The 17,021-nt window shown below is 50.0% G+C and overlaps 1 protein-coding gene across 49 annotated transcripts in view; it reads right to left on the bottom strand.

Moving 5' to 3' along the window:
- Nucleotides 1-17,021, bottom strand: part of EPB41 (erythrocyte membrane protein band 4.1) — a 93,918-nt gene that overhangs the window by 68,784 nt on the left and 8,113 nt on the right. For 32 of the 49 annotated variants that reach the window (XR_008573973.1, XM_054802348.1, XM_054802351.1 and 29 more), the window contains exon 1: nt 15,665-15,815. The exons of 10 other annotated variants lie outside the window; for them this stretch is intronic. Coding sequence is in view for 32 of the 39 variants with exons in the window: in XM_054802348.1 (XP_054658323.1) it covers nt 15,665-15,753 (89 nt within the window). In the remaining 7 variants the exon portion in view is untranslated. 7 more of the 49 variants (XM_054802334.1, XM_054802359.1, XM_054802360.1 and 4 more) reach the window with 7 other exon arrangements.

Below are 17,021 nucleotides of genomic sequence, written 5' to 3'. Positions count from 1 at the left end.
ATTTAAAAGACACACTAACAGTTTCTGTTTGGGGATTCAAGGATTGGGGTTTTTTTGTCGATCTGCAAATCGCCACCCTGAGCTGCCTCTGCACCCACTAAAATTTGCATCTGCCCGTAAAGCCCCAGGGCACCCTGCTCTCCTCTGGCCCTCACGTTAAGCGGAGAAATTAGGGATATTTGGTTCTAGGGCTCTCTTATCATTTGTTTCATGAAGGCAGCAAGCAAGGCAGGGCTGCAGGAGGAGACACATTTCCTAGCTATGGCAGCTGAAGCTGGGCTTGAAAGATTTTTACCCTTCCGTGAACCAGCCCCTGCCCAATGACGAACGAGTCCGAAAACTCCCCAGGAATGGTCACCAGCTGCATGTTTCTCATTTTCCGAGTGCCTGGCTTGAGGCACTGCGGGCAGCTCACAGAGACAGAAACCGGGACTTGAATATAAAATGTTCCACTGTGCTCCACATCTAAGGGATAAAACCAAACCGCCCTTCAACACTCACACCACCCCCTGGCCCGAAGCATCCAGCCCCATCTCACAAGCGAATTGCAAAGACCAGCTCGTGCTTTTTGATTCATTTGCACACAGGCATCGCAGATGAACCCAAGCGGGAATTATTAATCCTGTCTTCGGAGCAGAGTTTGAATAGCGGGGAAATAAATACAGCCCAGGGCCCCGCACACAATGGGACGGGACTGTTTCCACTTAGCAGGTGGCTTTATCTTATATTTAGCGATATGCAAGCCCTGGAGGCGGGGGAAAGCCTGTATGCAATCACACACCGAGACCACGCTGGTCTGAGCTCGCACAGAAAGACAGAGGAGATGCTGCAGGGACCAGCAGCAGCACACACCATCTTCTACCTCCAAGTGTTTGACTCTGCAATTCTACTATAAAGCCGCGTGAGCGGCTTAGTTATTTATTTAACTAAAAGCTTTTAATTATCTCTCTCACACACACGCATTACGTGGGGTGGGGAAGGGGGGGAAATAATCAGCCTACAACCGGTGACCTGCGGGTTCAAAGGAATTGTGTTTTTCATAGAAACAGCTAACTAGCCCAAATCTTTCTCCTGCTGCTTCCAAACCGAGCCTCCACCCGCAGGACTCCATCCACGGGGCATTTTGCTGCGGTCACAACTCACACTGACCTGATCCCTGTAAGAAGGACCTCGGTTTGGGCAGAACCTGAAGTCTGGGCTGCAGGTTTCCTCGGACAGCCTCGGAGGACGTTATTTCATGCTGCGAACCTGCCCGAAAGCCTGGCTGACGTCTCACAGCACTCACCCTCGCCAACAGATGGAATGGACCACTCTCCAAAAATACACGCGTGGGAGGGAAGCATGCAATGTGACGGCCACGGCCATGGCCACGGCACGCGACCGGCCAGCGCCACGGGGGTCTCCCATCACAAGCAGAAACACTCTCTAGAGCTGCTCTTCTTCCTACATCTTCCAGGCTCTGCATCGAGATGGGGGAGATACAAAAACACTCGGTCCCCTCCAAAAGCACCGGAGTTCAAGCGCTGTGTGACTTCATAAATTATAAACCACTGCTCTAGATGCTTGCTCTGAGCGCAGCAGCTGAAGTTAAGTTGGCATGGGGATTTGTTTAAAAAGCTCGTATCAGAAACACAGCGGGGTCTGGAGGAGCATGCCCTGGAAGAGTATGAGTGCTTGAAATACGCACCCCAAGCTCACACAATTTTCCTCTCTGCGGAACTGCTTCATTAAAAAAAAAAAAAAAAAGGAGATTTAGTCCATCTACGCAGATGAATTAAAAGTATTTGCTTTTAATACATAATGTTAGCGGCATTACACAAGCAAAAATTCACATAAACAGAAAACAAGCGTAAACAACCGACTGAACGTAAAGAAACTAATAATATTAATCTGGATTAAGTACAAGCCATGAACATTCCTACCTAATCCATCCGATGGACAAAGATAAATCCCTGCTATGCCGCATCCTACAGTTCTTTGCAACTTAAGGAACCACAGTACTGATCAAAACAGCGTAGCAGATGAGGAGTATAAGGTGAAATCTTTACGTATAGCCGCCTGCTTAATCTACGCAAGATTACAGCAAAAGCCAAGCACCAAGAAAGCAGAACAATCATTGCAAAAGATCACCAAGCCTAGAGTGCAATTTCCACTCGAGATGCAAAGCTTTGTGTCGAGTTTCCCCAGAGCGCGGCACGACAGCAATGAAACACAGCTCCAGGTCTGAGTATCTGCCATTCCTTAACGCTCCAGAAAAGTTACATGGGGCTGAACTGAGTTTAAAAACACAAAATAAGGTTTATAAGAGGAAACAATTTGCATCCATAGTGCTACTGCAGGCCCCTCAAAGACTACCGTATTAAAGCAACGCCTCTGATTCATCACTGCTCGTTACCATGAAGGTAAAAGCAGCTCCAACAAGCAGAGCAAGTCCAGACAAACCCAGCAGAGTACACAAACGCAGCCCAGCTCGAGCTCCCCATCTGCAGAGCCGTGCACACCTCCACCCGCAGCGGGGTGGGAAGGACCCGCGCTGCCTCCCACGCCGGTTGGGTTTCTCTATCCCAGGCGATCCCCTGGCCCGGACACCCAGAGACAGCCCGGAGCTCTCCCCATCCACAGCATCGCTGAGCTGCACCAACTTCCCGGGCTTTTTCCAAGAAACGGATGAAATGTGGCATTCAGAGGCTGAAGAAAAAACTGTTCTGCAGCAGAACAGGTACTGTTGTGGTCCCCCCAAATGAAGAGGCTCTCCTCAAACACCACTCATCAGAGAATGCATAAAGGAAAGGTGTTGACAAGAAACTCCTGGCCAGATGCTGTGGACACACAACCAACACCTCCACGAACTGCCGCGCGGATGAAGATCCAGAGTTTTTACTTATCAACACCAAAAATCCAAGATACCTTTGAGAACAACCCCGGATAAAAACCCGGTACAGAGCCACTGCCTTCCATCAGCAACACGTCCCTACATACAATTTTATTCCAGCACGTTACATATCACATTCCCAACATCATCATCCACCCATCAACATTTCAAAGCACATGGAGCATCCCAACATCCCGTGGCTGGATGCCTGCAAGCTATCCCGGCACAGCAACGCTTTGATCGCTAATGAATGAATTTGTAAATGCAGTTGCTTACTAGAAAAGCAACATATCTACCAGCCTACCTCCCATCAATTCCAATATTTGCTCAATAAGCAGTAAATGGGGCATCAGAATAGATATGCTTTACCGCTTTCCAAAAATCAAATGCTGTCAAGTGAAAATATCGCGTCCGCTCATGCGGCACACGCGGGCAGTTGGCAGCGCGTTACCGGGGACAGAAGCTGTAGATCTGGAGTCTCATTGTCTAAAGCTTTTTCAGGCTTTGGGAACATACGGTGTTCCCAAGAAGAGTCCTTCCTCCCCTCGCCCGGGTCAGCAGTGCCCGAGCGAGAGACTGCTGCCTTCCTGTCAAACGCTTTGCTTCTGATAAGAGTTTGGTTTAAATTGCAATTGGGAGATCAGATGAAAACACAGGTAATTCCTGTTCTTCTAAACTGATACAGGAAATACTTCATGCATTTATATCAGGGGAAAAAAAAATCATCGTTCTCTCTGTTTCATAAGGCTCTAATTGAGTTTTAAAGGTAAGGAGTGCTATGTTTATCCTGATATTTACCTTCTGCAGCAGCTTATGTTTGTCCACGGGAATCCTAGAAAATCCTCGCCTTCTTTATTAAGGCCATGTCAGCAGAGATACGCCAAGGACCCCGCTGTCTTTTAAATCACACCCAACGCTCAAAATTGTCACGGAAATGAAAGTGAAGATGCCAGAGGTTGAAACCATTATGTAAAAAAATAAACACGAAGTACATTAGCAGCATTGACACCCGACACACCACGAGCAGAACACGCCCGTTAACGACCACAACGTTGCAGGAAAACCTTCAAGAAATTCAAAACACAGTTGCCGCCAGCCGTTACCAAAAAAAAAAAAACAAAAAAAGAAAAATCTGTTATTGCACCTCCACAAAGCAACCTCCCAAGAGAAGGGAGCAGCTCCTGGGGCAGCGACACGCGAGTCAGCTCATTGTAAAAGAACTGCCCTGCGCAGCGATGAACAGCGATAGCGGCCAGGTCAGAGCCCCTCCACGTCTCCCACCAACATACGGCCGTCTTCTCCTCCCTCCCGAGACCTTCTAGGGACTATTTTTATCTTTGGTAACTCAATTGTGAAATGAGAATCAACTAATTAGAAGGACCATCCCTCCAGATCTATAGAACTTTTGCAAACAAAACCTAGCGCATCTGGAAAGCCTTAAAATCCTAAAAATAAACACCAAAATAAGGCAAAAATTAGTTTCATGCTGTCATTCAACAATAAGATTTTGCTTCCCTTCTCTATATTTTTACCAGCATCCTAACTGAATTATAACACAAAAAACTGAATTATAACTGAACTAGAATTTCCAGTACAACACCTGCTCCAGAATTCAGACAGCCTCTAAGAAATTTTCTCTTTGCAGCTGGATGCGCAATTCTTAAATAAACATTTACAGCTGGGAGGGTTACCGGCCCCTGCCCAAACCGCGCAAAGGGGGAGCAAGTTCCTTTTCCCCAAGGAACACTCAAGCGACGGCGCTCGGGACGCTTGCTGACGCCGCGCTCACAGATGTGGTCAAGGTGCGATTTTAACTCATTCCGGGCCCTTTGGAGTCGTTTTCATCGTAACCGTTGCCTCGCTGGAGATAAAAAAATAAAAATACGCCTTAGCGGAACATTCTTTCGGCTGAAGAGCGCCGCTTCCCAGCGGGCTGACGCGTATTCCTGAACTGAAATTCAGAGGGAAGCGGGACGCACGGCCGGGAAAGAGCCTTCGCCTGGACGGTGCCAGACCACAGCACCCACGTTCATCCCACGGGTGGGCGAGCGGGGCCCCGCCGGTTTGCAGAGCCCGGAGCTCTTCCCCGCCATGTCTCCTTCCTCCTCCTCCTCCTGCACAATGGACTCCGCACAGAGCTGGGGACCCCGGCTCGGCCGCCGGCAGCCCTGGGCACCCCCCGCTCCAGCAACGGGGGGGGACGACACACACTGGGTGCCAGCTCCCCTGTGGGGTGTGCCCCCGTCCCGCTATCCCCCCACCCCGTTTCTCGCCTCCTGCAGAACCTGTGTCCGGCTGAGCCTCAGCCTGTCGGCTTGTGGCTCTCCATGACACACGCACCCCCACGGAGCGCTCGCACACCGCGCTGTGCACGCACGGTTATGCCGTGCACACACACACACAGGCTGCACACGCACATGCACCGTGCACACACGCAGAGAGCGCAGCGGACACGCAGACTGCACCCCAGATACACCACACACACACACGGGAGGTGTGCAAGCACTGTGCGTGTGCAGATCATCGTGCACACTCAAACCCCATGCACACATATCCTTTACGTGCACACAGACCATGCACGCACGCTCATCGTGCAGGCACGGATATACCTTGCACACAGACCACGCACGCATGAACACACACACGGTGTGCACGCACAGATACGCCGTGCACGCACACGCTGTACGCGCAGAGTCACACCGTGTACAAAAACACACACACATATATACATGCCCGGACAGCACAGCGACCGCGGGCACGCACTGATACGCCGTTTGCACACCCACCCACCCCCCGCCCGCACCGATACACCCTGCACGCGCACACACTGCCACATTGTGCAAAAACCGTGCGCGCACAGATAACGCTGTGCGCACAGCGTGCACACACACAGCGTGCACACACACACAGGGTATGCACACTCACCGTACGCACACACACACACGCACACACACGGGGTATGCACACACACGGGTGCACACTCACCGTACACGCACACACACACACACACGGGTGTGCACACACACACGGGTGCACACTCACCGTACGCACACGCTCCCGCGCGCACTTACCCGCCCGCCGAGAGCGCGCGCGCGGCCGCCCCCGCGCGCGGCGCCCGCCGCCCTCACGCCGGGCCGCGCAGAAACACACACACACCCCCACACACCCCCGGTGCGGCTCCTCGGGGTCGTGCGGCACCTCGGGGGATCGTGTCGCTCCGCGCCCAGCCCGCCCGGCTCCGCTCCGCTCCGCGCCCGCTCCGCTCCTCCCGGCCGCCGCCGCCCGCCCCGCGGCTCTGCCCCCCGCACCTGGCCCCGCCCCCACCCACAACACTGTAGTAAGTTCCCATTGGCCGAGAGCAGGGGGCGGGGCAGGAGCACCGCCTCCCTATTGGCGGAAGGGAAACGGCGGCTGGCGGGGAGGGTGGGGGCAGCGGGAGCGCGCGCCCCCTCATCGCTCTCCCCCCCCCCCCCCCCCCCCCGCCCCGTTTCCCTCCCTCGGCGACCGGGGGCGACCCTGAGGGACCGCGGCCCTGCCCCGCCTCGGCCGCCTCCCTCAGCCCGGCAGAACAGCACCCCGCGCCCCGGGAGGGGGAGGCTGAAATGACAGGATTACCGCCAGCCCTCCCCGCCAGCCCGGCGCTAAAACGACTGGGGCGGGGGGGGGGGGGGGTGTAAGATCCGTTTGGCGCCGCCCGGAACCGGTACGAAAGGAGCAGGAGAGGCCCTGCCTGCCGGGAACGCCGAGCAGCGGCGGGCTGCTCTCTCCTCCCTCCGTGACCTAGATTTTTAAATACAGTTCCCTGTCTCCCACAGAAAGTTGGGGCCCAGGTCAGAGGGGAGGATGGTGTTGGGGTTGTCTTTATTTTTCTTTTTTTTTTTTTAAACATAAGGCCATTAGGAACCAAACAGGTACTGGTCGAGCCGATAAAGTGCCCAGTGAGATGGCGAGCGCCTGGTCATCAAGAAAACCCCGCAGCCACACTGGTGAACCTGCAAAAACAGGAGCAGCAGCAGCACAACCCCGCAGAGGAGACCGGCCTGCCCGCCACTCACGAACTCTTCATGTCACAGCATGGAGTGGCTTTTCCTCACCTACAGCCAAATTATAAGTTATTTTTGTCCACCAGCTAAGCGCAGCACAGCAAAACGCTGCCCAGCTTCTCGTCAGCGCTTTTATAGGGCTCCAGCATGCCAGCCTGACCAAATCCTGCTCAAATATTTACACACCCCCAAAAGACACACGGCACCGACATCTCTCTTTGCCTCCCAAAGAGAATTAAGCTATCAAGCACATTACTCTTGCGTTAAGAGCAACCATCCTGCCTCTTCATCAGCAGATAATACTCCAGGCTGATGCATGCCCTGGTTGGGACGGCTTCATCCTCATGCTGAAGCCCTCACTAGCACTGACCTCACGAGGACCACTCACACAGCAAGGACACTTGTGCTAAATGGGAGCCAAACAAACCCAATTTTTTAGAAAAATTAACGTGCTGCTTACAGCTATTTACCCCTTCTCCTCTATATGTCTATGACACTCAGCTCTACCAAAAGACGCAGAACAGGACAGCTCCTCCCTTGTCCCGGTGTTGAGATCGCTTGCAAAAAGCTCCTTAATGGGAGGGAAGAGAGGTATTTTCGCCTTAACTCTGGACTATCTGGTTGTTTCCTCGGAGCCAGATGAGCACATCTGATTCAAAGACACGGGCTGGGAAAGGCCTGGCAGCTGTAAGTCCCTGCTCCCCTGAAACATGCCCTGAAGCTCTGACTTCACTCTCCACAGCATTAAATTAACACATTTTAATAGCCCAGGCTGTGAATGGATGAGGCTCAGATGTCTGATGCTGACCCACCACAATAACCGCTGCCTTTGCTAACGTTCACCCACGGATGGGCTGAAAACAGACTGTGTCAGAAAAGAAACACTTGTCCAAAAGGGCTTTAAGGAGAAAACCACTGAGCAAAGAAGCCACAATTTTTGGATGCCATGGGTTGGCAACAGTTTCTTGCAATTAAGAAAAACAAGCAAACAGAACCACACCGCTTCATTATAACATACACACACACTGACCAACAGCAGATTGCAGATTACATGGAGAAGAGACCAGGGCAACGAAACCTTCGCATCAAAACAGTGATTTAACACCATGCAGCATGTCATCCACCATGCTCAGATCACCAGATGATCCCCAACTCCATCTGCCAGCAAGTGAGTACAGACAGCAGCGCTCCCATATTTTGAACCATTATTTCCCAGGTGAAGCATTTATCCGCAGGGAGCAGTAGTGCAAGCTGCCGTACACGGTGTGCACAAGGGCAAAGGACGCTCTTGCCTCTTCAGACCCCAAATGGCCAAGAGTTTCAAACAGAAGGAGAAATTTAAGAGCAACAGTTATCAAACATGAAGACAGGCACGTGGCAAGCACCTTGAAAATGTTCTTCTAGGGCCGGGGGAGTTGAACTTAGGCCAAAGCAATCCTTTTGTAGGGAGCAGGGAAAAAGAAAAAAAAAAAAACAGGAAAAACACCCCACTCTTCTGTATATGGAAATACCACCATCAACACCACACTTCTGCTGTAAATCACTGGTTTAGCTTCTAACCTTTTCCTTCCTACACAGCCCCAAACTGACCTCTGAAATCCCATAGGAAGTAATGGAAATTTCTTAAATTCTTCACTATAAGAACAGTTTTCCCTGTGCCAAACCCGGATTGCAAATATTTAAAGAACTCTCTCAGTTATAGCTGGGGTTAAGTCCCTTTATAGGAATAAATTAGAAATTGAGAATTATTTCAATAAATCAGGATTTCTTGGTATTCGGCTGCTGGATATAGGAATAAGGAGAGGAATTACATTCATTTTAGGCATGTGTTTGTGGTCTCTGAGGCAGAGGCTGTTCCTTGCAAGCTGAAAGGCCGCTTGGCGAATGCTCGGATCCCGACGGACTTGGTGAGGGCAAATCAACTGGGTCACAACGGAGGACGATGCCAAACCTTACCCTCTGCCTGTTAAAAGTGCACGCAGCTAGCAAGCGGCTCAGAAGTACACGCTCTAGCCTCTTAATAGCATCTTGAGAGTAGATTCAATCCAGCTCAAGTAAGTTCTTCATAAAAAAAAAAGTAATAAAATCCTTTGTAAGGTGATCCAGTGCTCTGCAGGGCCCTGCAGGATGAGCTGCTGGATTTGTTGTAAAACAGGGCTCCCAATTTACACCAGTGCCGGTGAACGCTGTGCCTAGAGCATTACTGGCACAAGTAACAAACTGCACAGAGCTCTCCTCACCCCGAGGAGCTCCTTTACGTGAGGAATTCCCAATCTAAACAAAGGAATTGTGCATCACACTGGTATCAGTGCTCCCTCCCCCAAAGCAAGCAGGATGTAAGGTGAAGAGAAAGATTCAGGATTATGCCAGTTTCTACGAAAACAAAGAAATTAAGCTGGTCAACTGAATCATTTATCCACTACTGCTCTAAATAAGCTGGTTGTGTCTGTAGTATGCATACGTTTGTACACACACAATAGGCATTTTCAGTTTACGTGCCACGTTCACAGATTTTACTAGCAAGTGAGAATCTCCAGAGCAGCAGCAGCAGCAGCCATTTCACAAGAGCAAACAAGGTGGGAGGAGAGCAGGTGGCTCAGTTTTGCCAGCTACTGGCCCTCTGCCCTTGGCTCCTCTTCCGAGATGTACTGTCACCATCAGCAGTGCTGCTTTGGCTGAGAGCAGAAAGCCAAGGTGAGGTGTAAAGGAAATCTCCCTTCGACTTCACAAGCTTTGTTTTCCTGTAAAACGTTGATCTAGAGCAAAGAGATTTCAGGTAAATGATTTACCTAGAAGGAAGAAGTGCTTCAGCTAACGCTGTGTTTCTCCAGCGTGCACCCCTCGATTTAAACCCACAGAGTGGCAGCCACGGCAGAATTCACTTCCCGAAAAAGCCTGCCACAGGCTGAAGAAAACTCAAGAAATTTTCACGAAGGACTAGAACATGCTGCACCGCTTTGCTATACAACACGTGTGTGCGCAGCAAAGGCAACCTGGAACATGTACACTCACCTGGCTCTGTATCAAGTATTTAACCAAAGATTAGATCTAGTCCAGCCCATCGTAGCTGGACATCCAAAACCAACAATCAATTCATTGTTGAGCCAGTTAATAAAGGGCCAAGCAGCACCCTCCATAATTAAAGAGACTAAGTGATTTTGCTATTGTAATCCCACTTGGCATCCTGGCAGCCTCAAGTTTTGCTAAACCCAAGCTGCTTCTCCTATCCTTTTCTCCGTGGTTCCCTACTGGAGAGTTTTCCTTTGTTGGTTGTTTTAACAGCAGGAGTTGTGCCCTTTGAAGGCCATTGTTGCCAAACTAAACACACGCGTTCTTTCTTGTGGGTAGAAAAATCCATTTTTCAAGCAACTACATCTTTGTGGTACTGGGCTGGTTTATGTGGATGCCTTTTGGGGAAATGGGGAAAGCAGAGGGGACGGCTGGACAACTCAGCCTGTACAGCTAGGAATTCCCATCCCACCCAGAATCTGTTTATTTCAGATTATTAATTCAAAATAACAAAAAGCTCCCATTGTGGGTTTCATCGGTTTACGTGAAGACAATGTTCACTTGAGTCTGGTATCTTGCAGCACAGCAGACCAGCTCCAAGAAGAAAGAGGAAGAAAACAGACGAAGAGGAGCATCGGCTCTCTCCAGGCTGCGCGCCAGTGTAGGGAAGAACAGCTCCCTGGAAAGCCAGCTTTGTTCCAGGGCTTAAAGATGGTGCGTAAATCACATTTCTGCCAAGATGCACCATTTAAAGATTAGAGTAGGTCAGCTTCAGATTGCAGGATCGAGTTTTCATATGGTGAATGTTTCTACATTGAGAGAGAAATACTTTTCCCCTTAAGTATGGGTAGGAAGTATTAAACATACAAGTGGCTGCACTTAAAGGATCTAGAAAGCTCTTAAAACCCCTGGAGAATAGATGACAGGTGATACTGTGAATACAAGTGGTACAGAATCAGTGTGGCATGAGCCTGAGCTCCAGAAACAGCCCGGGAAACGGACTGAACCAAGGAAAGAGCCATTGCAAGACACACAGCCGGCCCAACGGCATGCTGACCTCCATCAGGTCACGAGCTCTCCCTTACTTCAAGCATTTACCAGTTTTTCATTCCCTAGCAGTCTTAGTGAAGACACAACTAAAAAGAGAGGAGCGCGCTCACATAGAGTGCTTGACTCCCTGCCCCTCGTTAATAAATTCCAGGAGACCCTGCTGGAAACCTCTTATGTTTGGGCAGCCGGAGGAAGTTCAAGCCCTTGCACCAGCCTCCTAAACCAAACACGAACAGCCAGCTTGGCCAGAGACGCAGCTGTCACTTCAGCAGGGGACAAGCTCAGCTATGCAGCCTTTGTTGAAATAAACCCAAAAATAACAGTTAGTGCCACCTAGGGACCAGCGCTAAGGCAGGGAGGCAGAAGAGCCATCCCACAAACAAAGGATGTCAGCGGCTGATTTACTCCTGGCACGGATGACGAGTCAAACTGCAGTGAGGAGAGGCTCAGGTCTGTTTAAATAACACCAGGTACATGTTTGAACTGCAGCTTCTCCTCAGAAAGGCACCAGTTAGGTGAAGCTTTCACAAGGGGCTGCTCAAGCGCAGATTTGACCCCATACTGCAGGTTGGGCAAAGAGCATCCCTTCGCCTCAAAATACTCAGAGCTCTTTGGTTGAGGGAAGGAAAGTTTTGAGATCAGGGTTTATTTAGGCCCGATGTGTACCTCGCAGTAATTTGGAGCTACATACTTGGCAGAGAGCCCTCTGGTCACTTGTAACCCAAAGGCCAGGCAGCAAATTCACCCAAGCCAAACACAACTTCTAAATGGAGCACGGTCTCCTTCTTTCTTTCACCAATAAGAGCTGAAGCTCCGCACCATGTTGTTCAGTGCTGTTTCCCTACCTGCTGTCTCCTTGGACCTTGCAGGGTTTGTCTTAAGCTACTAACTGCCTCAGACTCATCACCCCGAGTCCTTTCTACAGATGATCCCACAACCTAATACAGCACAGCCCGAGTCTGCTGAGAGAGGCACTTCTGCAGGTGCGCAATGATTAACTGGTGCACATTTCTGTATCACAAATAAAAGACTTCTCAGCTTGGTTGAAATGCAGTATATTAACCTTTGAAAGTAGCAGTCATGGATACCAGCTTCAAAGAGATTAATATCAATAGGACAAAATCCCAGAGGATAGCATCACGTTGCTGCCGGTTTTTCTGGAGCTTTACAAAATAAAGCATTTTGAGGCTTTACTTAAGGTCCTACCTTTCCATGCTTGTTCTATAAAGAAAACCCAAAGCAGTTCAGATTTATAGGCAGAACTGAAGTACTGGAGGAGGGGAGAAGGAGGGAAATCAGGAGTTGTAGAGGAAAACTGTGGGTACAGATGGAGAGACTAGGAGGAGAGGGCAGGAAGCAAGCTTCATCTGAACTGTTACCATTGTCACAGTTAATTGCTACGAGTCGTCCTCTCTGAAAAAGGTTTGTTACCGAAATAAATAATATAACTCTTAGTTGAGTGTGTTCCGCAGGTCCACAGAGGCTGCAAGTTAACATGGTGTACACGGCAAATCCTTCGAGCAAGAGATGCACGCTAGCCGGATCTCACCCCTGCGTTCAGCTTTCTGATGCAGTCTGCAGTGAAAGAAGCTAATAATCATTAAGCTGCCATCTTTTATTTCTAATTATTTGTCTCCACAGCAGGGTTCCTCCAACCATCAAGCAAAAGGGAAGCAAGTCTCAAAGGAGTAACTGTTTTGAAGAGGGCTTGCAGCTGCCACTGCATGAATGGCTCTCCAAGAACAGTAGCAACTGCTACGAACTGCCCACAGAGCTAGGAGGAAAGCATCTCTGTTTAGGCTGTTTTTCAATGTTGGTTTTTAGGTCAACTAAAACAGCTTTTCTTATGCAACAAGAGATACAGAAAGCTCACTTGCTTTTGAGTTTTTGCTTTCATTTAATTAGATGGTAATTCAGAAGGCAGCGCTGCTATTTTAAACACCACAATGAGAACTATTTCACTGCCTTACAAAGCGACAAAGTGAAACCACTGAGCTAAGCCAGCCCTAGAACTTGACACTGCATTGGATTCTGATGGTCTCTTCTGAAGGGCTGGGACAAGTGAAAGAGATACCCTGCCACCACATTTCCAGGAGAGCTTTAAAGCAGAAAATCTCATGGAAAAGCAGGAGACCTTGTTTGTTTTTCCTCTCTGAGCTACATGTGAATACAAATTAAGGTGAGACCCGAGTTCACAACACAACTGCTGTTCAACGGCTTCACGAAGCAATGCCCTCCTCTAGGTGACCCATGAATTAAGGGATAGGGAGAAACAATTTCACGTACAGGTAAACTTCAAGCTGACAACACGTGGCTCCCGGCATCACCAATGCCAACATACGGACAGACCCAGCCCAGCAGCACCCCACTGACAGACACGCTGCCGCTTACCACCTTTCCCACAAACACAGCTCTGAACGTTTTTTCACCCAGCACGCACGACCTCACTTCAGATTTCTTGACAGGCTTCAAATAATGGCAACATATGTGAATCTTAGCTTGAAGGTCAAGAGCACAACCTCAAACGTCACGGGCTCCTCTTGCTGCACTTGCATCTTCAGCATTTTCCTTCACGGTTTCTGCCCTCCAGCTTCTCATAGCACATCCCTTCACGGAAGCTACTGGTGTGTTAACTTTTAGGACCGATGCCCAACACACTTATCAGTCCAGGAGAGGAGATTCACTTACTACAGTTCCTATGCATTTTATGTTTACCTAAGAGATAAGCCAGGTTTAAAGATGGAAAGGCAACTTGAGCCTGCCGATTTCTCTGCTGGGTGAAGGTCAGGGCTGTCCCTGATCCAGTGAAACTGTACCACACCACCTTTATCTTTGCCATCGCTAACAAGGTACCACTTAGCTTTCTTGTTTGCTGACCAAAATTAATACCAAGTATTCAGCAAGCAGCAAATTTCATCTCATATCAGGGCAAAACCCCAAAAGCCTTTAAGAAGCAGGACCACTGAAATGCAATTCCCTGCTCTCTGTGCAGTACATGAAAGACAACAGGCTGCTCACACAGACAAAAGTCGCAGCGAGACTGCTCTGGGGAGAACAAAACGGGGCTTGTTCAGGTTACAAGCTTTCTCCACGGAAGAAATTCACTCTTGACCAGAAATTTGTCACACAACAATAACCAGACGGGCAATTGTGCCCTGAGGGTCTGCTCAAGCACCAAGAAGGAGGGCACTGCTGCCACTCTCCCAGTCCAGGACACCCTGGCACAGCTACAGCCGCTGTTCTGGTAGAGGTACACCTCTCGCTAACCCACTCCCACCGTCACGCGAGTGAGCGCTTGCATCTTGCTCCAAATACGACCTCCTGGCCAGCAAGCTGCCAGCCTGTGTTTCTTGCTTCTCCTTCTGTGTGGACAAGGTTTATTCTGCATTCAAATGACTGCTGGGCGTGTGGTGGGGATGGGAGCTCAGCACCTCTGATCAAGGCAGGTTCTCTAGTTAATGATTCTTCTTTTAGAGACTTGATAGCAAAGAACAGCTCATTCAGAACAGGAGACAGCTGCTCAGCTTCCAAATATAGTGCTTCTGTGTAAGAACAACAGGTTTATGCTTGGATTTGATTCATCTCTCCTGCCCTCCCCTGTGAGCCATCGTATAATAACGCTGAGTTTAAGAATAAAGCAATCTGCCCCCAGCACCTTCCTCTGCTTTCCCTTCAAGTCTTTCATCAGTGACTGGCAGTACATTGAACGCTCGGACACGGAGTGGAGCTTCTCTAAGTATGCTCAGTCCTTTCCATTAGTGGGAGAGGAGAGGATATTACTGGGGAGGGGGTGGAGATGGACAAGAAAGGGGAATGCTTAGCAGGAGGATACTTTAAATCAAAACAAAAAAAAAAGTCAATTAAAAACTTATGAAGTTTCCAGTGATAGCAACCTTAAAGCAAAGGCAGCACTGCATCCAGAGAACCAGCTTTACCAAGCAGAGACCCCTTCCCTTCCTCCACCCTGGGCACACACACCTTATTTTGAGCAGCTTTAATACACAAACAGCACCTCCCAGGCTCGGGGGCAGCCACCACACCTCTGCTGGGAAGCCAAGAGAAACCACCCCACCAGGACGATTTCCCCCTGTGCAAAGCAGGATCTCTGTGAACGCAAGCTGGAAACATCGGCCCCTGCCGCGCTTCTCCAAGCTCAACGCGCATTTCCCCTCCTCTCCCACCAGAAGGGCCTGAGGCTCCGCTCCGTGCCCTGCAAAGCCCCGCGCATCTGCAGGTTTGTGAAAGGGAAGCCAGCCCAGCGCCGCGCTCTGGCCTTCAGAGAGTCCCTTACACAACCGCAGTACTGATTTACCATCACCAGCCGTCAGGAGGAATCTGGGGAGAAACAGGGAGTATTGCTTTCCACTACCAAAACCATTTTCTCTTCCATTTGCTCACTTGCTGGCACTTAGTGTGCTTTTATTGCTGGGTCAGCGCTCCACAGTCCAGGCTCGTGAGAAAAACTACTGCTGGGGGCTTTTTCATGTTAAAAACTTGGTCTGGAAATTGCTGTATGAAGTCCTTTTCAATATCCAAAATCTTCACACACACAGAGAAGACAAACCTCGCTGTTTGATAACAATCAATGCTCCAGAGTATAAGACAGAATAAACAGGTCAGTTCATTATTTAAGTCCAAGCGATTGGTTTCAGCTATCTCCCCTCACTGATCTAACGAATCAGGTACTTACCCAGAGATGAGACAGCCGGGCAAACCACGCAGGCGGAGCACCAAAATCCATCGTGGGGCAGTGTATAGAAAAGAAAGGAGAAGAGACATTGGTTAATAAGTAGTTCCAGCTAAACATGAAAAACCCCACGCACCCACCAGAAAAATCCCTTAACCCACAAAGCCTAGTGCTCACACTTGTATTTTACATGAGTGCTGCAACAGAGTTCACGTAAGCGAACTTCGGTGTCTGACTCTTCCCAGAACTGAAGGTGGAACCAGACGTTCACGTTGAGCCACTTCTTAGAAATGTAAACACCAAGCGGGGAAGGAAAAAAAAAAACCAAAACCAAAAAAAACCCACATTAGCCTGACTTTACTTAACACTGATAACACAGCAAGCGGTGACGCAGGCGTCCCGTGCCTGCTGGCCACCAGCGAGTGCGGTCTCCGGAGCCCCAGCCAGTGCCCGGGGTGGCACGGCACGGGTCAGGCAGGGTAGAGCCGGGCTGGAGAAGCAGCGAGCGCGGTGCGGAGGCTGCAGACTGGCCCCACGCACTTCATCTGTCCGGCTCCTCTGGCCTTACATAACTTCTCATGCAAACTTCTGCAGCAGATGGACACAGCCCAGCGCCTCCGGCCCCAACTCCGCTGGGCTCCAACTGAGCCCTCTAGTGGGCTTTAAAAACTCAACAAAACACCCATAGACTTAATTTAATTAACACTCTGCCAGAGGCCTCTAAACCCTAATCCTTCTCAACAAAAGGATCATTAACTAAATGAAGAGATTCAAGAGAGCAACGGTGCTCTCAGCTGCAGCAAGGCCGGCTGCGTGCTCCAGCGGACGCACGCCAGGGTCTGAGCGGAGTGGAGCCAAAATCCAGCCAGATCCTCGGCCCATGCCATCGCCCCACCGAGGGTCCAGGAATGTGCCCGACACGAGAGCACAGACAAATGCACATAGCACACGGGACGTCTAGCACGGTGCCACACTGCACCGGGCACAGGACTATGCACCTCCTCTACAGCCATCCTGCCGCACCAGAGAGACAGGCACAAGCCCGCACCCACCCTTTGGGATGCGCCGCGACGCTGACGGCCTCCGTCGAGACTGAAACCCTAAAACGCTAAACCAGGAGAGGATTTAGCTGGAGCACTGTTTGGTTTTAACTGTTATTATCCGCTGCTGTCAAGAGTCTGGCAAGCAGATGAAAGAGAACCCTCAAGAGGCAGCCTTCAACCAAAGGGTGGGGGAACATCTCCATCTTGCCTGGCCCTGCCAGCATGAATGGCAGGAAGGATTTTCCTCTCTTAAGAGCAAGGTGTACATTGGCAGACAAATTTACAGCGTGCAAGGTGCAGTCAGGGAAAAGACTTTA

The sequence above is a fragment of the Grus americana genome, chromosome 23, assembly GCF_028858705.1.
Source record: "Grus americana isolate bGruAme1 chromosome 23, bGruAme1.mat, whole genome shotgun sequence".
NCBI lineage: Eukaryota > Metazoa > Chordata > Aves > Gruiformes > Gruidae > Grus > Grus americana.
This window is presented reverse-complemented; position numbering and strand designations above follow the sequence as displayed.